The sequence below is a fragment of the Cucurbita pepo genome, chromosome LG17 (assembly GCF_002806865.2).
Source record: "Cucurbita pepo subsp. pepo cultivar mu-cu-16 chromosome LG17, ASM280686v2, whole genome shotgun sequence".
NCBI classification, from domain to species: Eukaryota; Viridiplantae; Streptophyta; class Magnoliopsida; order Cucurbitales; family Cucurbitaceae; genus Cucurbita; species Cucurbita pepo.
Window position 1 is genome coordinate 7,818,489 of NC_036654.1, and position 21,207 is coordinate 7,839,695.

Genomic DNA, 21,207 nt, shown 5'->3' on the forward strand with positions numbered 1-21,207 from the left:
AAGCGATAACTTCATCCATGTTAACTCATCCAACTTGGCCCCCCATATACCGAACAACTCTCTGATTCTACTACATTTGACTGTTAGATAACTCGTAGGAATTAAATCCTAAAGTAGGTGGTCTACCATGCATTTGTTTCTCTAAAACAAAACTCTAAATAAGATTATCAAATTAAAAGGTTTGGGTCGATCCTAAATAACAAGAAAGAACTACCAGCCACCCATCTCTGACAATAAATAACACATAATGCAAATGAAATATCAGACATAAAAATAATAATAATAATAATAATAATAGCTCAAGATCAGACATCATTAGAGATCTTAAGATATTAATGGGAAAAGTTCCTTATTCTTTGATTCATTGTTATGTCATTAGAACATGCAAAAAGGTTCTAATCAACTTGATCAGAAAATAAAAATTAAGTTTATGGGTCAAACATAAATGAAATAATCAGTGGTATACACTTTTAAACTACCCTACCAAAATCACTGCTATCACTATTCCAGAGCCAGAAACCAACTTATCTTTGGATGCCGTGATCCAGTTCCTAACCATATAATGAAAGCAAATATCACCTTCAGAGCAGCTTAATTATTCACCACATGCTATCATGCCTGCACATCAAGAAAGACCATATAATCAGCCTTGTTATTAGACAAAACTAGGCAAAGAAATTGAAACTTCTGCAGCTGAAAGTTTAAAAATCTAGAATCAAAAGAGCTTAAAACTCTATGAATTCTCAACGAGTCTTAATTATTTTTCAAATCTTTCCTAATACAAAAGATTAACCCACTATTTATAATAGACGATTTAATCCCACTAATCCATTATTACCAGCAAATTACTTAAACCCAAACTACTAACCAATTAACAACAAACAAACTCAAATCTATATTATGGTGTAGCACAAAAAACTAAAGCATATTATATGCATAAAGTTCAGCACATGAACATCATGTCATTCTTCAACTGTAAAACCTTGACCCAGACAAGATCAGTATATCATTTAATTAGAACCAGAAATTAGCTAAAAGTTTTCATTAATGGAGACGTGACTCACCCCTAAGATATCGACTTCCTACTTAATAGCCACTAATAAAAAGAACCGGATTCAAAACTTACAAATTTGTGCAAAAAGAACCTAAATGCTAGCATGTATACCTATAAATATACCAACGAAATATTTTGTTTCTGCTCTGAAACAGAAGTGTGTGCATATAAAGATGAAGATAAAAAAAGAGTCTTCTATGGCTGGCTTATAGGAAACAAACCTCAATTTTTCTCAGAAGTCTGTTTGAATCATGAAACTGACAAGGCAGGGATGATACGTAAACATGAAGCCAGAAGACATCCAGTTCCAGTTACTCCATTTGCTCACAGGACATAATATCAGCAATATCCTTGTCTATCGTTGAAACATCTGTTCGCAAGAATGGCACAAGCTACAGCTATGTTGCACTAGCCGTACATTCTTTGCCTGCTGAATAGCTGGTAAACTTGGGAAGATCACTTTCTCTGACCACTCTGTTATAATTTACTTTGAACGACTGTGAGCCATAAGGTCGATTTAGCAAACTAATTGGCACCCTGAGAGTTTGTTTCCGGTTTCTTCTTCCCCTTACCAAAATGCTGAAGGTTTTCTCACCATCAACATTTTCTTTACCACTTTCTCCATTTCCATTTAAAATGGATTTTTGTATGGGTTCAATGGTTGAAGTTTCAACCATGCATGGATTTGAATGACACTTCTCTTCAGCACGTTCTAAACCAAGAGAATTGTTTTCTTTTTTAGCTTCTAGGCTGTCGATATCTGCTGGTAGAACTTTCAAAGAATCATCACAGTTGACGTTTGGATCTTTCATGAAATCATTAGCAGGATCAACAGGTGACGGGACAGAAAACTCTGGGGGATGGCTACCAGGCCAAACTGTGCCAGGAATACAGTCCGATGTGTTATTGTTCACATTGCACTGCCAAGTGAAATGATTGGGATGGAACGCACTGGTGGTTACAGGAAATGTACTGGTCGGTACTGGTTGGGAATAACCGGGGACAGATAAAGGTTGAGAGTAAGTTGGTATTGCCTGTGGCTGGGAATAAGGAGGGTACATAAAGGGCACGGATTGCATCATGCCAGGAGTTAGTGGAGGGGAAGGGTATGGTTGGTGAGGAGAGGAGCATAATGGATTAATTGTTGGTAAAACTGAAGCATGACCTGGGTGAATATTCATGTTTACTGGCCAAGTTGCAATAGGTGGAATGGCACGAGGACCAGCAGGAATTGTTATATTCATGGCTACAGGTGCAGCACGCATGATAACTGGCGATGGGTTAAATGGAGCTGCAGAAGCAGATAATTTCTTGTTAATGAGTCCTCGAGTCTCGCCAGAACATAGAATTAACGACTTGTCCTTCAAATCCTCAACTTGTTCAAGGGAGGAGTCGAAATTTTCAGATTCAAAGCCACTTGGTAAATCCTTTACAGAGGGTTTATGTTCTGGAGATTCCACAGGATAGGACATGATATCAGTAGGTGCATTGTCCTCCACAACTTCACTCTCATCAACAACACAAGATTCAAGTCCTAACACAGTCTCAGATACTATTTGAGAAGGATTATTTTCAACAGCACATTCTGCTTCAGTTTCATCATTTTTCTCAACTGGTTTTTCCTCTTTCAAGAAATCAGGAGATTCCACAATAGAACTATCAGAAATTCCCTTCATTTCATCTGATCTTTCTTCATGGTTCTCAACTGTGAGTTCCTCAGCACGAGTTGTATCACTCTGAGGTACCCTAACCTGCAACATGGCAATAGTACCTGGTGGGGCTACAGCCACTTCCTTGTATGAAGGTGATTTTCCAAGGCTGACTATTGTATTCTTCACTGAGCTAGCATCGTTTGGAGTTGAAATTCTACCAGGCTCTACTGCAGAGACAACCTTGTCACCAGTTTCAGGCACCACTGCTGCTGCAGGTTCTGATAATGAGGATATTGACTTAACCCTGTAAGTCAAAGTTTTGACTATTCTCCTCCCAAATTTGGAGCCTTTATAGGAATTCATAGAATGATGATCTGTATAAGTCCCATGGGATATTGTTCTTTTCTTTAAAACATATAATCGACTGTTTGGATTCTTATTCTTCAGTGTATGAGAATCACTGTCGACATCCATATTCATCTTCTGGTAACTAAAGACCTTGCCAAAACTAGCTCGACGTTGCTTCAGCCGCTGTCCATAAGACCCAGCTGATCTTGGTCTTTGAACTGGTTGCCATCCATCTTCTCCTTCTGGGTGGTGTTCAGATATGACATCATCTGCTGTTTTTGGCCTTTCTTCAGTAGCTTCCTCAATAACGGGCTGCTGGGCTTCAACTGGTGTGGTAGTTTCCTCATCTGTACTCTGACCATGTCCAGGTTCAAGTATCTGTGTCTCTTCATCAGAAACCTCTTTTGAGGTCTCTTTTGGAGATTCGTTGCTATGTGCCAAGCTCATACTCTGGTCGGATTTTCCCTTCAGCTGCAAGGTAAAAAAGAACAATAAGATGAAAAGCCGTATGTACAGAAGAAATTGGCAGTAAGGTCTTTTGTTCGTTGTTTTGTCCATTAATTATGAATTAAAATACAGCTATTAGAACTATTTAATTTCTGCTGATGAACAATATTTTTCAGAAAAATCATATGATGTTCAAAATAAAATGAATATATGGTACAAAGAAAAAAATAGACGTCATCTGGAGACACTTTAAAATAGTTTCGGAATGAAGGTAACTATCATGCCAGCATCAAAGATAATTAAATGATCCTTCCCAAAACTTGTAAAAAAAACTTACATATCATCCATTTCTGAACCTAACCGTACATGAAGTTACCTTAGTTGATTCCTCATCTAATTGGAAATCAGTACGACTAACATGGCATAGAACAACTACCTTCACAGTATAGTTTTTCCTCTTTGCTGCTGAATCCCTCCCTTTGGCATCATGACTAGGATTTATATAGTCAAGCAAATCTGATACACTGCCAAGATTCAAAGAAGCAACAATAACAATCAGCTCTATAGTAATATTTATCAAATTTATTCATTTATTTTAAAATATTGTGTAACCACAAAAAGCATGTAGAGCAGAAGTCCTGCTGCAGCACAAATAAGAAAAATAAGTTCTTAATAACCCGAAAAGGGGAGAACACAAGGTAGATAAAAAATTTTAAAAATTTTAATTCTCAACTGATGAGATTAAGATGCATGGCAATGTGGGGGTTAAATTTGAGAGAATAAGGGTAGGGTTTTAGTGGCATTGAGATCCCTTAAATACATTCTAGGGTTGTGTTGAAAAAGAATAACAAGAGAAAGAGAGAGTTATAGAGCGCACCAAAGGATCAGCCTCGATTCCACAAACTTTGACACAAATAGTATCAGTCAGAAAAAAAAGTTGAAATAGTATTTCACGCTGATAAGAGGACATGTTAAAGTAGCTGTGATTGAGAGAAAGAAACCTCTTTTAATTGTTTAAAAACCCATTAGACTCTAATTAGGGCTTGAAAATCCAGTTCTTATTCGATCAGACTCCAATATAGAACTTTAAATCACACTAGAAAACAGGGGGTGGAAATAGAAACCAATAAACAAACTAGAAACAGAATTATTTTCAATTGCTGAAGGAATTCCTGAGACATGTCCTTAGATGAAAACAAAGAAATAAAAGAAAACACTGCTGAATGAGTTAACAAGATCCATCTGTTTTAAGGCAACCAACCAAACCACATTTGCATTTAGTAAAAGATGCACATCAGAGTTTAAGATAAGCCTAAGAAGCATTCATTTCATAAGTGATTTTCCATAGCACAACATCACTACTCGAGCTTCCATAAACTTAATCTTGTCAACATAAATAAGCAATAAAATATGGCAAAGATCCGAGAAAAAATAATGTTCAAATAAAATAATTCCCATAACTGACAAAAATCAGAATGTGCTGTTTACCTTAGGTGACCTTTACTTGCTATTGACGCGTCAGGCTTCCGAGTACCATTCCTTGCAGCTTCCTGTTGTTCAAAAGCTTTGGACTCAAAGTATTCTAGCCAAGCAGCAGCATCCTGCAGGATTAAATCTAACATGAACAAACCAATGGGAAAATTTCGAAGAATGTAGATTTTTAAGAAACAGAAGATAAAAGAATTATTTGACAAAGCCAACAGGGATTAGCTTGAACGCATACTGTTAACAACAAAAAGAAGACAATGAGATTATAGTCTTGTAGACGACTCCAAGTTTCTTGTACTTACTTGAGTGCGTAGGTCATCTGGGCCCAGCTTTGCTCGCAGAATTTGCAAGGTTGTCTGCTCATGTTGAACACTTAAAGGGTATGCTTCCATTAGCGAGAGAGCGATTGCTATAGCATGGTAGCTTGCAGCCGTCTAAAGAAATTAGGAATATTAAAGCAGAGCTTGATATACCTCATGACAACACAGGGATAGTGTGTCTAGAAAAAATTGCATGTAACATGAAAGTGTGATATGAACCAGAAAGTTCTCTTTCTATTTCATTAACAAAAAGCAAACTTTTCATTGATATAGACTTTCTAATCTTTTAATATCTCATAATATTGGTAATTATTTGGATTATACAGGAACATCTCTTAATCACTATGACAATCCCAATTTTGGAACTGCAAAATGGCAGTTCCACGTCATATCACGTCAGGTCCATTAGCCACATTCATGCTTCTTCCTTCTAAATTTTGGGTTCAAAGTTTACTCTTACATGACCGAACAAAATGAACTATTAATGATAAAACTCAGAAAGAATAACACGGGATTTGAAGAAATGAGACCTCCAACAGCAAGTTAATTTTACCTGCAAGCCCAAAATTTTGACTCGTGACCAGTGAGAGAGTTAATTTATTCATTTTATTTATAAACTTGATGGTTAAGGATGGGAAAATTTGCAAGGTTTACACCTTGTTCCTAAGTCCTAAGCACTTAGATGGGAGTATATCAAGGCCAACTTCATCCCGTCATCCTTGCATGGTGGTTCATGCAGTAATATCCAAAATCTTACACATTGAAACTTCTCCATGAAGACCCAAGTATCGCTTTAAGATTCCAAGTTAATTATTTTCACGCCCCATTACAGCAAATAGTGAACCTAAATGATTTAGGCTTGTAATCTAGGATCAAACTTTCTCAAGTCATCTTGAAAATCATGCTTTGTCATTATATAATTATCTGTTACAGAACCTTCTCCCACCCGTCTATTCCTTAATGAGCCTTCACCATTGTGCCAAAAAATTCCCACAAATAAAGACTTGAATTAGAAAAATAGGGTCCTACAGTCATGGCCCATTGCCAATGGAGTAGAAAAATCCTACTAAAAAGTTCATTACAGAGTATCAGTCAGGTATGACAGAACTAAAAGTTTTAGATAAAAAGTAGATAAATTTAAACAAGGTCAAAGCAAAACCTGAATATGATCTGGGCCAAGTAATCTTTGGTTACATTTGAGAGCTTTGTGGAGATATCTGAGGGCAACATGCACATTTCCAAGCCCTTCCTCCATCATAGCCACGTTGATGTATGTTGCAGCAGTGTTTGGATGAGAGGGGCCACAAGTGAGATGTAAAAGATAGAGAGCGCGTTTTACATACCTAAATTCATAAAACAAGAAACATTTTTCATTGATCATTGAAAACTTACACCACAATCGATGGGCTATAAAAATTTCTAAAACTCTAGACATGTCTTATACATGGTGTAAGTTAGCGACTAGTGAGAAAGACAAGAAAGACATACTTAAGAGCCAACTCTGTATGCTGAAGTCTATAATAGAAAACAGCTAAATCCCCATAACTCTTCATTGTATCTGGATGATCAAGTCCCAGTTCTCTCTCATTGATATCCAGGGCTTTTTGCTGGTAAATAGTAGCCTATAATGGAAAACCAATGAATTAACTTTCACCACAATACCTTCCCTCACAAAAAAATAATTCATAAAAATGAATAAATGAGATAAAACAAAGAGAAAGCACCCTACATTGTCCAATAATAGGCATAACAATACTTTAGAATGAATTAACTACCTGATTGAAATCACCAGTGTGATATAAAACTACAGCAAGGAGGCTGTAAGCTCCTGCTGTCATGCGATGATAGGGACCACAAACAGCAACAAGTTTTGCAAGAGCCTGAGGTAGGGAAGGAAGAAGCAAGTATGAAATTCAATTAGTTCATGCAGTTAAACTCTGTTGGTTTATATTAGTTGTAAATATCTTAATTAGGTGTAATCAATGATTTTATATTATTCTTATTCTTACTATTCTTTCCTTTCCTGCATTGAGCCTTTCTCCTAAAATAAGGACCCTGTATCTTACTATTTCATTGTTGGATTAAAAATAGTTGTATTCCACTAAAAGTTAGAAACACATTTACAACTTGTGCTATAAAAGCCTCTAAGAGTACCTGATGTGCTAAAGAACTGCAAATGTTACAGACCCTCTTACCCAAAAGACAGCGAAAAGAAAAAGGCAAAAGAATTGTTCTTGAAGAGAATTGCAAACCATGATTGTGAATGGCATACCTTTGTACCATAGGTTACAGCATCTTCAAGTTTTCCTTTATCTAAAGCTGTTTTTGAAGACTCTAGGAGCTGCCTTCCATCTGCGGATGAACATGCTGCTTGCTGCAAGAAGTCGGCATGACATTCAAATTCAACTCAATCATTTTAGTTTCGAAGTGCTATTAAAAAAGGTATCCTAAAGGTTGGTATCTATGCAATTACCTTATGCACTGGGACTAGGCTTGCAACATCCGATTTTTGGAATGGAAATGGAGAATCCATATCAAAATCTCGTGGAACCAGCTCAATGCCCACCTAAAATTTATTTAAAGAAAAAAACAAGTTAGGAACTAGCACTCAATTATCATACTCTATCCTGCACATGCTTTTTCTGTAACCTTAATCATATAGATATCGTAGATCACTAAGGTACTGTGTGTTCATAGTACCTTGTGACACATGCCACGCAAAATTGCAATTTTTCTTAAATCTTTGAAGTTGAAGCTGCTTAAGTCCCATTCATATCGCTTCATTAAGAATAGCTCCAGCCATCTCCAGACAAGGGAATGGACATTGCAAGACCCCAATAGTTCTCCACTCTCAGGAACGCCAAGGAGCAAATTTAACGTGGCAGCGACAGAAACAGCCATCTTATCTATTTTAACAGCGGCAATGACAGCCCGGAGGATATGCTTAAAAGCTCGTACTATCATCTCATGTATGCAAAGTGATTGCACATGCGATAGCTTTTCTGAAAGCTTGACCTAATAAGATAACAGAACCCAAATATAATATCTTCCTTTGACAAGAAACAACTTCATTGATAATATGAAAATATAACAGAAGAACTTTTAGCCTCATAACATAGGATCTACAAAAAGTTTCTCCAATTGGTTAGGATAGTAGAAAGGGTATTGTAATGGAAAAGTGGGTAGCATTCAATGGAGGAAATTACACATTTTCTCAATTTTAGTATTCTCTTAAATATTATTCAGAAAATACATGAACGTAAAAGAAAAGTTATTTTCTATACTCCAAGATAAAAGGTAAAGCGTTCTTTTTCCATATATAAGCAATTAATCTTCAGGTTGAGTCAAAATGTGTAGAGCAGTTCTAATGGAAAGAATGAAATAAAACTCTGGAAAGTGATGCAAATAGAATAATAATGGAGATGTAAGCAATGCAAAAACTAATAATAATAATAATAATGATAATAATAGAGAGGCTGCAGCATTGCTTTGTAGCTAGAAAAGGTTTTTTTTAAAACCTTGTTCATCCCTGCCCAGTAAAACCAGAAGAGACGAGATAAATTGTTCTAAAACATAAAAGAAGGATTGAGAAAAAAGTAGCTTGTTTGACGATTGGCAAGATCAAGATCTAAGAGCAAACAACGCATTGCTGTTCAATTCCCATCCCTTTCAGTTCGTTGATACAAATACAATAAAATAACCAATAAAAAATTACAAAGGCATGGCATGAACGAACTTACAATTTGACCCAGTGAACGCATCTGAAGACCTCTTGTGTGCATGAAATCTGTTAGAGTACGGCCATCTACTGGTGAAAGTTCCAATGAACCAAAATCTGATACCTGTAAAGCATGATAAATGCTAGAAAAGGGAATCACCAAGACAATATTAATATGCAAGAAAAAGAACAGAGTATGTGACTAATAAATGTAAATTACCAGTTTCGGAAGAGCAACTTCCACGTAATAATTCTGGGACAAGTCAATTAGTTCTTGCAGTGACTGAAATAACAAACAATAAGTTAGCTTAGGTATGATAGATAGTGGGAGATGCAACAGTGTCTAGAGAAGTTACTTTGCAATGCAAACCAGTGTCCAGATTTTTCAGCCGATCAAAGGCCTCTTCAGACAACTTCCTTCTTAATGCTATTTCATTCTCTTTTGAATTTGTTTCGTTTTCATCTTCACACGAGGTAGCATTGTTGACTTCACTAGTCATGCCATCTAACCTGGAATCATTTCCTGTCTGCGTCTTCGAAGTTTTCATATCTTGCCTTTTGCTACTCTTAAGAGACTTGAGAGGTTTCCCAAGTCCCTCCACCTTCATTTCACTCTTGGCCTTTTCACTGGATGGTTTCTTATCTTTTTCAGTGTTCTTTTGATCTTGCAAATGTTGAATCCAGCAGGCTCCAAGTTCCCATCTAACAAAATGATTAGATCGCGTATCCTCCTTTTCGAGCTTGGCAAGACTTTCATTTAGTAGTTTCTCTACAAAAGCTTGAGCAGCACCAAGCTCTTCTTGTTCCATACTTTGCATATGTGTGGGAGATTTGTTTTGCTCTGAAGGTGTGGTTTGGTGAAGTAATAATCTCAAGCTGGGAGAAACAAAGCAGATGTCAGACTCTCAGTGAAATAAAAAATGGCATTGAACATGCGCTATGGGCTGTTTGCTCTTAGATCCTGAACATTCGGAAGTGGGTTTATTAATCAAAGGCATTGAGCAGATTCTACATAAGGTTATTATTTATAAGCCAAATGCAAAAACCAAAGCTAAAGATCATGTTTAAATACTTAAATTATCTGCATATAGAGAGTCAGATAGATGGAAATCGCTATGGCACTTAATTTGACCGAGATATTTATACCTGTTAATGTTAAGGGCATTAGCCCCACCTTCAGGCTGGTCAAGAAGTTCAATGCTTTGATACTGAGAACTAACATTCTCATTCTCTTTCCCCTCAACTTTCACGATGGAGATATAACCACAATATCTCACATTTACGACACCTAGGGATGCAGAATCCTATACACATAACAAAACTTACTTTAATGACTATAAAGGAAAGCCATAAAAATGACTAAATTAGAAACAGAAACAATTAGAAAGTTCAAACAATAATGATAACAATAGTCCAACCCAGAGACATTGTTGAATGAGAAAAAGCTTAGTCAGAAAAATCTTACATGGGCAGCGGTATTTTCATCAGCAGTGATTCCCTTCAATAAATTCTTTTCCACCAGGTTCTTTTGGTCCATTTTAAGGGCTTGAATTCCATCGATTTTCGTATCTACCTTACAACTTGCATCAGGAACATCCTTTCTAACGGTAACTTTTAAATCCCCTACTCTTTCAGTAAAAAGAACTTCATCCTCTGAAACTAAATGGTCCTCCTTTAACATTCCTATAACATGTTGGATTGCTTTAATGGCTCTAAAAATAGCAACATCAACAAAAAGGCTGTGCAGAAGGAAAGCCCTTCTATCCCGAATCTGTCTTTCTTCTGCCGTCTTGCAAGGCATAGATGCAAGAAATAGAAACTCACTGGCCCATGGTGTCAAGTCACTTTTACCGTCTCTTCCTAAACCACCTCCATTTCCTCCCCAAATTTCATCCTCCGCAGGCAGAGGAGGGAAAACTGAAAGGGACTGTGCTGACACAGGAGGAACAAGCCATGTGTTGGCTCTAAAGCCGTAAGGAAGATTTCCAAACTGCAAGGTAATTCAAGAATAGTTTTAAAGAGAGAAATTAAAAATGAGAAGTTGTACATACTACCAACCAAAAAAATCAAGGTCGACCTTGTTGCGTTCTGAGAATGCTTCGATGAGATCACTATATGCCTGAAACATAAGAAATTTGAAGCGTAAATTCAACCAATAATTCAAAATCATAACTCCAAAAGACAAATAAAGTTCATGGTAATAGAAGTTCTTGTCAGTTGAGTGCTTATTGAGGCGTCTAAAGTTCAGTAAAATTTTAAGAGCCCCAAAAAGATGTTCTAATCTTATATACGAACAAATAATGTCAACTAACTCATATCTCGTAAATCACTAATTGCTGCCGGCTTAGAAGAACAATTATCAAAATATATCTTCACTAAAAAAACTTGTACTTTTACAAGAACAAAATCTAGCTTTGAAACTCAACTCAGTCAAGTATTCTACGTTCTTAGCTGCAGCAATGAATAATTCGCACTTCCCACTGACCCTAGAAGGCTAGAGCCCGAGATACAGATTCTTCAAAGAAAAAAACTATACTAAAATAACAGATACTTGTAAAAGCAATGGCACTTGATCGATTTAAGGGAATAAAAGGAACTAACGTTATCGAAGGCTCTACTAAGCTGGCGTAACAAATCAACCAGGTTGTGACTCAAAATCCGGTGTTTTCCAACACTAAGGAACCCCTTCCGGCAAGCTTCCACACGCACAACCTTCCCGTTGCAAACCTTCGCCTTACAAATTCAAAAATAAGTAAATAGAAGGTCAAATTCCTCAATACAGTACGAATATAAAAGTATAACCATATCATTCGAAAGAAATGCCCTTCTATGTCGCGTTCAGATTGATGTTATTCTTGAATTTTAGAAGAAAATAGCAACTTACTTCAAGCGAAAACAGATGATCATCTGGCAAAATCCCATCGACCTGCTGCTTAGTTACTCTACGTATAACTGCGGCACCACCAGCATGTAACAGTCAGGAAATGACAAGTACGATATAACAAACTAACAGGATTCTCAGGAGAGAACGGCTTTCTTAAACGCTTCATACTTCGAAAGAAATGACGATTAAATCATACAAGGAGAGACCGGAGAGAAGATAGTTACATTGGAGAGGAGGCGTGAGATGAGAGAGTGAGAAGAAATCGTAAAACGTTCCAAGTTTAGGGCAGGAATGACTGATTTCGGTGTCCGCCTCGTCTTGCTTGGCCACAGAGCCGTCGGGCTTAACGGAGGCAGAAACGGCGGAGGTCGAAGACTTCTTAGAGTTCTTATCAAGTGCACTGGACAAGTTCCTGCCATTGCCGTCGAGCTTACCGCCATTCTGATCCTTCCCCGACGGCGAAGATACAAAACACGTAGTACAAGCGACGACGTCGAGGAGTCGCCGGACGTGCGCCGCCGCAAGCTCCTCGTTGTAATCCTCTATCCGACGACGGGAGAAGAATCGGATGAGAAAAATAAAGAAAAAAAATGAAGATACTACTTTCATCAAAACGACAGCGTTTCATACCTTCGACTAACGTTAGGGTGCAAGGCTTGAGTGCGGAAACGTCCACTGAATCCTTTAAACGTGGCCCTCTTACCTTCAGAAAATAAAAGGTTGCATTGACAAAATGTCCAAAATACCCTTTATTCATATGTTTAAATAAGTAATGTAATTAATGTGTTAATTAATTAAGTTTTCATTTTATTTAAGATTAGGGGTATTTATTGAACATAATTTAGAGACTTAATTAATTAATAAGTTAATTCATTAAATTTTTCAAATTTTATACTTATAATTATCTTTTAACTAATTAAATTATACTTAAATGGGTTAATTCACTCGCTTAATATTTATAATAATAATTTGGATACCTTAAATATATATTAATTTTTAATATATTTTAATTGTTAAAAAATTATTTTATTCTTTTTATTGGTGAAATTTGACAATAGATTTATATATCGAAAGAAGATATTAAAACGATGAATTATACAAATTAATAGAAGAAAAAATGTCGACTTTTTGTCATTTTTTTTAGGTAGCCTAATACCTCCCAAAGTTATTGTCAACACAAATAACAACTAAATTTTTTTATTAGAAAAAAAAAAGAATCAAATATTTATTTTTTTATATATTATAACTAATTTAATTTTTTTAAAAAAAATGCATGTTTATTGAGACTTCATGATATTCTGTAATTAAAATATGATATTATTTTTATATTAGAAAATAATTATTCTTCCATATAAAATAAATAAATTCGATAATTTTACGATGCATAAAAGAAAAATGGTAAAAATATTATCAAACCAATATTTAAAAAATAAAAAATAAAAATAAAACTGTAAATTACCTCATGAGAAAGGGAGAAATTGGTAATATTGCAAGTCTCAGTCTGGACGGATAACAGGCGACGAACATCGATTATCTTGTCCGTGGATATTCCCTGCTTTTCAAAACAGTCCCATTTTATTTTTCACCTTTTTTAAATTAATATAAAAAAAAATAAAATAACGTAAATTTAGTAATTTAAAAAATAATGTAAAATTAATTGCCCAGCTCTCAATTTTCTGCAAATTAAAAAATTATAATTAAAATTTTAAAAAATTACACAAAACTCGAATTTTCTGTCCAACTGAAAATCAGAAAAAAAAAAATTATATATATAAATTAATAATATTTAATATATTAAAAAAATCGAATTTTCTGTCCAACTGAAAATCAGTAGATATATATATATATATATATATATATATATATATATATATATATGTATTAATAATTAAAAATATATTTAATAAATATATAAAAAGGAAAAATGTTGAGACCTTTAAGACAACAAGGGTCTCATCGGGAAGGTGAACGGAGATGTCCAAAACGACGGGAAGAACTGCAAAACGCAAAACACAGAGAAGGAAATTATCAGAGTTTGTTCAATTAATTAATTAATTAATTAATATTAATAATTAACGAGATGAAAATGAAAATGGAGTGGGGGTGAAATGACGAAAATACCCTTGTCTTCCTTCTTCTTCTGCTTCTTATCGCCTTTGGGCTTGCCATGGGTGTTACGAGGAGGCATTTAACTGCAAAACCCAAGAAGAGTGTAATGAGAGAAGAGGGGTATAAAGGGAAAAGGGAAATTAAGGATAAGGAAGGAAGGAAGCCATGGGAGGTGACCTGAGAGAGAGAAGAGGATTTTAGAGAGAGAATGGGAATGGATAATGAACAGAGAGAGAGAGAGAGGGGTTTAAGGGACACCGGAGGGAAGAAGGGGATGATAAGGAAGGAAGGGTTGAGATTAAAGGAGTCAGAATGAAAAGCTTGGCCTTTTATGGCGTCTTCTGTTGTTGGGCTTAAGTTTAATTTATTTATTGTTTTTATTTTGGTGGAGAAAAGGGAGGCATGGATGCACCCATTTGAAAGGCAGGGATTAAGATATGGGATTGGGTGTGGGGGCCACTTACTACAACCTCTACGCTCTTCTCTTTTCGATGTCTTAGACCTATAGCTAGCGAGTACGTTGAGTCTTCAAAGGACGTGGATTTTGAGATCCTACATTGGTGGGAGAGGGTAAAGGAGCATTTCGTGTAAGAGTGTGAAACTTTCTCCCTAATAACGTTGTGTTAATATTTGTTAGTAATGGGTTTGGGTTGTTGCAAATGGTATTAGAGGCTGACATGGGCGGTGTGCTAGCGATTACGTTGCGAAGGAGAGTGGATTGTGAGATTTTATATTTGTTGGAGAGGAGAACGAAGTATTTCTTAAGGGTGTGGAAACCTCTTCTTGATAGACTTGTTTTAAAACTCGTGAGGCTGACGACGAAACGTTACAGGTCAAAGCGAACAAACAAAAACGAACCCTAAAGTTTCTTATTTGAGTGGCATGTAATTTGACGATTAGTTGATTTCATTCCCTTAGCTTCATCTCTTCTTTGACTCCTGACTTACTTAGTTTGAATCTCAATGTCAACTTCCTTCTTTCGATTAGTTTGTTTTATGTCTCGCTAATGTCTTGTTTCCCTCTATTACGATCAATCGTGTCTCGTCCCCTTTGGTTGCAATCCCTCGTATTGATCGATGTTTAAAAGTACAACTCTTTCATTCTCTCATGTTCGATCGATTTCTCTCCCTCGTCCTCAAGGTTTATTGTGCCACCACAATCTTTGCATAATCGCTTGTTCACTACAAACACGTCCACACTTGCTTTCACAACTCTCCTACAGCACAAGTAGTTTGTCCTCTTGCTCGCAGACACACATTGTTATGGCATGGGAGTGCGATTTGCCAAATTGGGGCTCACAAAGCTATTTGGTCCTCATTGAATTAGTGATTCTAAGGTACATCGCTCCAACAAAATGGTCATTTTTAGTGGCTACAATTATAAGAATTTCAAAGTTAACTGTTCTTAGCTTGGACACATTAGTGAGTTTTCACTCTCTAAGAAGTATTTTAACATCGACTCTTAGGCATAGAACAATTATACTAGCTTGGCTATCAAGGAGGAATGGTTTGACTAATAAAAATTTAGTTAATTTGAAGACATTCAAATGAAAATCTAATTTCCTTTTATTTCCATTTTGTCTAACATATAAACAAACAAAAGGGCCGTTGATATCCCCAACAACTGTTGAATATAATTCTTCCATTTCAAAATTAATTTAAAAGATGAAAAATGCATTTAAAAATAGTATTTTAGATATTCAGAGTCAAATTGTTACACGAATAATAATAACAATAATTTTATTATTTGAATATTGAGATGCTAGTAAATTGAAAATAAAGAAATTTATTAGACATGAGATTAAAAATTTTAAGATCTTTTAGATTTTTTTTAAAATTTGGGAAAGGATGAAACACCTGTTAAAATAAAAATAACTACAACAACGATATTAAATTAATAAAATAACATAAAAAAATATTAAATTAAGATTTTTGTCCTTCAATTTAATCAATTATAATTAGTCTCTATAATCTGATAAAAATTGCTTAAATAATTATCTAATTGTAACTATATAGAGTGAAAAATGCCAATTTATAAAATTTTATCCTAATTAATTTTTAAAATTGTAAGGATAAAATTTATAGTTTAATTTTAAAAAAATAAAAAAAGAAAAAACTGAAAAATTGGAGCGAACAGAAAAAATAGGATGTTGGGAACATAAATGTCTTGTCTATTGCAGCCGTTATAATTATAGGATCCAGGCGTTATGGGGTAGGGTTTCCTTTCGCTTGGAGGTTAAAAAACGATGCTTTTTCATTTTCTTTATAACTTTAATAATTACAAATTTTCAAAACTATAATTAAAAACTCAATTTTGTATTAATTAAACTTTGTACTTAAATTTTGTAAACATTATAAAAATAGGTCACTTTTTAAAAATTAAATACAGCTCGAGATATTAGACCAAACACATTGGAGAGACTATTAGAAAATGTTTTAAGAAGCAACGAATTTTCAACATATCTTTTCTAAAAAAAAACTCTGAAACAAATTAGCTCTAATCATATAAATTGTTAAAAAGATCAATTTATATTAAAATAAATGATAAATATTAATTTAGTTTTTCAAATATAAAGTTAAAATTTACCTAACAATAATGTGGACAACTTGTTTTTCCTAAAAGAAAATTTGGCAACCATTATTTTAAAAATTATAATAATTCTAAATTAAATCTTAAATAATACTTATTCCATTAAATTTCGCCCATTCATTATAAAAAAAAAAAAAAAAAAAAAAAAAAAAAAAAAAAAAANCAAGGTAGGATTAATACATGTTTGGCATTGAACGTTTGAATTTTGCGACCAAGAATATGGGTTCACTGTTTCCTTACACGGCATTGAGTTTTGTTTCTTTCTTATTTTCCTTTTTATTTTTCTGTGATCCATAATTTTCCATGACAACAAGCATTCAAATCGGACATGCAATGAAAGTATCTACCAAGAAAAAACCAAACTTTTAATATTTTCATAATTCGATAAATTATTTTTCCCTTAATTTTCTACATTTTTTCTTTCATATATTTCATTTCTATCCTTTATGGATTCTTGGTTTTATCTACGATGTATATCGTTCAAAGGAAAAGCATCACGGCCACTAGGAGAATCTCATTACAGAAATTCAATTTGGTTCAGGTCAATCAATCCAGATCGGTTCTATGACTTTTCAAGTTGGTTTAGTGATTTCCTTCAATCTATGTTGATTTTTTCTACAAGCTAAGTCTGATTCTCGAAATCTAAAGAGTTCTCCACGGAACGTGTGCTTGGACTTTTTGGATATTAATCGTCTTGATCGCTAGTTGAACGGAAAGATGATGAGTCGAAAAATCAAGAGGTTGAAGCTAAAAATTGTGGGAATGACTAATTGAGATTGTACAATCCCGAGCAGTATCCATGGCCATTGAAACCTAGGGGTGGAAGGAGATGAATCTCCTGAAGTGAATCCTAGGAAATCTGAAGAAGAAGAATATTTAATCCTAGGAACAGGCCGGATTTGAGCATGTAGCGGGGAGTACTATTCGACTACACGATTTCATGCGAATATGACAATAAAAACAACAAAAAACGAACTCAAAACAAATCAAAGGATCTAACAGCACAGGAAAATGCAGAAGAAATGAAGAAGGATCAGTGGAAAGGTATGATCAATGAAGGAAGAGTGAAAGCAGAAAGCAAATGTTCGAGGCAGAGGAAGAAAAGTGTCGGGCGAAGTCTAGGTTAGCATCCAATGCTAGAATGCAACCCACGCCTTTTGTTCAAACCCGTTGCAATTTCAACACAATTTCTATAGAAGAGGTTGCGAAAGTCACAATGCGATGACTCTCACATGGACAGGGGCCCTCTACCATTAATATTCCCTTTCCTCAAACCTCAAACATCGTCTCTACCAACACAACTTTCCTTCTCAGACCTTTTACAAATTCAACATCATATCCTTCATCAGTTCATAGTGCGAAATTAAATGCGAAATATCATGAACTACTTGCGAAATGTTACTTCTCAGACCTTTTACAGATTCAACATCATATCCTTCATCAGTTTATAGTGCGAAACTAAATGCGAAATATCATGAACTAAATGCGAAATATCATGAACTACTTGCGAAATGTTACTTCTCAGACATTTTACAGATTCAGCATCATATCCTTCATCAGTTTATAGTGCGAAATATCATGAACTACTTGCGAAATGTTATTTCTCAGACCTTTTACAGATTCAACATCATATCCTTCATCAGTTTATAATGCGAAACTAAATGCGAAATGTTACTTCTCAGACATTTTACAGATTCAACATCATATCCTTCATCAGTTTAGAATGCGAAACCGAATGCGATGAACTAATTGCGAAATCTTAAAAAGGTAAGAGACTGAAACCTCGATGAAGCATCTTGCGGAGCCGATTGATTTGAATACCAGCGCCATGGAGGGATTTCATGGAGGGAGTGAGCTTATGAGGGCTCTGCAACGGCGGCTGGTTAGGGCACGCGAACTTTCTAGGGATCGGGTTGGGCTTTTGGCAAAAGTGGCCCAAAACTAAATGGGTTTTCCTACCCTACCCTACCCTATTTTTAAAATTATTATGAAAATTAAAAAAAAATTGACATTTTTAACCCAACGTTGTGAGCGGTCCAATATTAATATTTTAGTTATTAACTTAATATGTAAAGTGGATAAGTATAATTTTTTAAAATAATTAAAAAAAATATAACCCGACAACTATGTTGGATTGGGTTATGAATTTTATCCGATTGAGTCAGAATCCCTATCAATCCAAAATTTCGAGTTGATTCAAAGGATTTATCTAGCTCAACTCGTGTACAGCCTTGACACTGACGGCATATTTCTCGGGTGCGTATCACTTTCATACGTATTAGTTCATTGACGTGCACCGAACTCTTTAGACATAAAATTGTATACTAAATCGGAAACCTTTTCGTTCTAAACAAAAAAATTAGTTGTAATATGCTTTTAAAAAATAAAACATGGGCACGTGACCTTGTGGAGGACATTTATGGGACAATTAATTAAAATGTGGGGAGGGCTTTGAATTTTCCCACAAAATTTGAGGTTCATAAAGACAATAATTGAACCCTAAAAACCCAACTAAAATTAGGTCAAGTTTTGTAGTTGGGACATCTCATTATACATCCTAATAATGATAATAATAGTAATAATAATAATAATGTTTGATAATTTAAAAATGTACTTTGTAGTTAACATTAAATTATATTAAAAATATCTTAATTATGCACTAAATTTTCAGTTAAAAGGTTAAAAGTTTGAATCTTTGTTCGAGATATAGTTGAACTAAAGAATATACAATGAAAAAAAAATTTAAAAATATAAAATATATAAAATGTGAAAGCGATTCAACCCCTCCCACCCACGTGGGTTTCTCGATTCTATGTGAGGTGGGGCGTACGTCAGAGTGGAATCTATCTCGAACCCACTGTAACGACTCAGACTCACTACTAGCCGATATTGTGCTCTTTGGGCTTTCCCTTTCGGGCTTCCTCTCAAGACTTTAAAAGTGGAATCTATCTCGAACCCACTTTAAGCTTACTATTAGTATATATTGTCTTCTTTAGGCTTTCCCTTCCGAGCTTCCCCTCAAGACTTTAAAAGTGGAATCTATCTCGAACCCACTAACTCAGGCTCACTACTAGTGTATATTGTCCTCTTTGGGCTTTCCCTTCCGAGCTTCCCCTCAAGGCTTTAAAAGTGGAATCTATCTCGAACCCACTGACTCATGCTCACTACTAGTGTATATTGTCCTCTTTGGCCTTTCCCTTCCGAGCTTCCCCTCAAGGCTTTAAAAGTGGAATCTATCTCGAACCCACTGACTCAGGCTCACTGCTAGTGTATATTGTCCTCTTTGGGCTTTCCCTTCCGGACTTCCCCTCAAGGCTTTAAAAGTGGAATCTATCTCGAACCCACTGACTAATGCTCACTACTAGTGTATATTTTCCTCTTTGGGCTTTCTCTTCTACGCTTCCCCTCAAGGCTTTAAAACCCTTGGAGAAGGTTTCCACACCCTTATAAAGGGTGATTTGTTCTCCTACTCAACTAATGCGAGACATCACAATCTTATAAAATACGATTGCCTTAGATATAGTTACTATATTTACCAATCTGACCATTGCCATAGATACAGGTAGGTAAAAGTAGCTTGTTTCTCATCTCCTAAGCTACCAACACACGTGACTCGGAAGGCAGCGAGCGGTTCTTCGCTTTCTCGTTATTGCGATGATTTAATATATATTACAACTTATTTAAAAGACGGGTAAGATTATTTACGGCAGTCTTAGTATAGTTTAGTAAATAAAGTATTTGTTACGGGCTCGAATGTCGGTAGTTCGTCCACCTAGCACACAAATTATTAAACGAAGAAAATAAAAGTCTCGTCTCGAATGCTATTATTTTCTGTCATCCTACCATATAATTACGGCATTAAATGTTTTTATAAAGTTTAAGCGTCACATTATTTTCATACTCTATAATGTTCTGTTTGACATAATTGCCATAAATTTTATTTTGTGGAACTAACCCACACCCTTTGGATATTGACAATCTCCACCAACTTTTATTCATCTTATTTTTTTTATGGTCAAAATCTCTAATTATTGGTTTCTTATTGTCAAGTGGAAAGGGGTTATTTTGTAATTTCACACCGAAAAAACATGACGATCAATGCATACCTTAAATAGTTGTTAAACCTACTCCATTTGTATTACCGAACCTAACATAATCCAAATTTTGTTTCGCAATAAGAACTTCTAATTTGTGTTTATTCTCTTGGTCCAGTTTTACCCGTGACGTGAGCTCTCGCTCCTTAACTGGGATTTGTTGTTATAGGTTGACGGTAACGAGTCCAGGTCGGAGTTATCACGTTTAGTGCTTGTTCTTAAGATATTGTCTATTTGACTTTATTGGGTCGTTTCTAGCCCGAATGAACACTTCCCTAGTGGAAGTTTATCAAATTTTAAATAATTAAAAAATTAATATAGATCAACTTTGATGTTATTTATAATTAAATGAACGTTATAAATAATTAAAATTAATTACTTGGTCAAACCCTTAAAATATAAGTCATTCTCACGTGTGTAAATCAAAGAACAGGTCAGTATATAGGATACTCTCACTCACATGTCTAGAGTAACGATTTAGATCAAATAATTTATAACAATTGG

At 35.1% G+C, this 21,207-nt stretch overlaps 1 protein-coding gene and 1 long non-coding RNA gene across 3 annotated transcripts; both read right to left on the reverse strand.

Annotated features, from left to right (window-relative positions):
• Window positions 1–302: 302 nt before the first annotated feature.
• LOC111778311 (protein TSS-like) lies at window positions 303–14,299 on the reverse strand. Of its 2 annotated transcripts, none has more exons than XM_023658050.1 (25): window positions 14,198–14,299; window positions 14,033–14,103; window positions 13,846–13,907; window positions 13,371–13,463; window positions 12,542–12,614; window positions 12,136–12,453; window positions 11,912–11,979; window positions 11,629–11,760; window positions 11,105–11,146; window positions 10,493–11,017; window positions 10,174–10,331; window positions 9,384–9,903; window positions 9,248–9,310; window positions 9,050–9,151; window positions 8,010–8,324; window positions 7,783–7,875; window positions 7,582–7,683; window positions 7,085–7,189; window positions 6,798–6,931; window positions 6,469–6,652; window positions 5,292–5,423; window positions 4,990–5,102; window positions 3,938–4,025; window positions 1,276–3,525; window positions 303–618 (listed from the first exon to the last, which is right to left on the reverse strand). In XM_023658050.1, exons 2-24 carry the CDS (start codon window positions 14,097–14,099, stop codon window positions 1,453–1,455), a joined length of 5,562 nt encoding a protein of 1,853 aa, XP_023513818.1. In that variant the 5' UTR covers window positions 14,100–14,103; window positions 14,198–14,299; the 3' UTR covers window positions 303–618; window positions 1,276–1,452. The 2 variants fall into 2 exon arrangements, with proteins under 2 accessions (XP_023513818.1, XP_023513819.1); XM_023658051.1 differs by having other exon boundaries at window positions 14,033–14,106; window positions 14,203–14,291.
• Window positions 14,300–17,708: 3,409 nt separating this feature from the next.
• Window positions 17,709–18,501, reverse strand: LOC111778308. Its single transcript, XR_002812524.1, has 2 exons — window positions 18,220–18,501; window positions 17,709–18,020 (listed from the first exon to the last, which is right to left on the reverse strand). It is a non-coding gene; the product is annotated as an uncharacterized LOC111778308 (long non-coding RNA).
• Window positions 18,502–21,207: the final 2,706 nt, after the last annotated feature.

Coding starts and splice junctions, on each gene's coding strand:
- LOC111778311 (XM_023658050.1), bottom strand. CDS start 14,099: ATGCCTCCTCGTAACACCCATGGCAAGCCCAAAGGCGATAAGAAGCAG. Junction 9,311..9,383: donor ACACTGGTTTGCATTGCAAA/GTAACTTCTCTA, acceptor TTGTTATTTCAG/TCACTGCAAGAACTAATTGA. Junction 5,103..5,291: donor CAGATGACCTACGCACTCAA/GTAAGTACAAGA, acceptor TTAATCCTGCAG/GATGCTGCTGCTTGGCTAGA.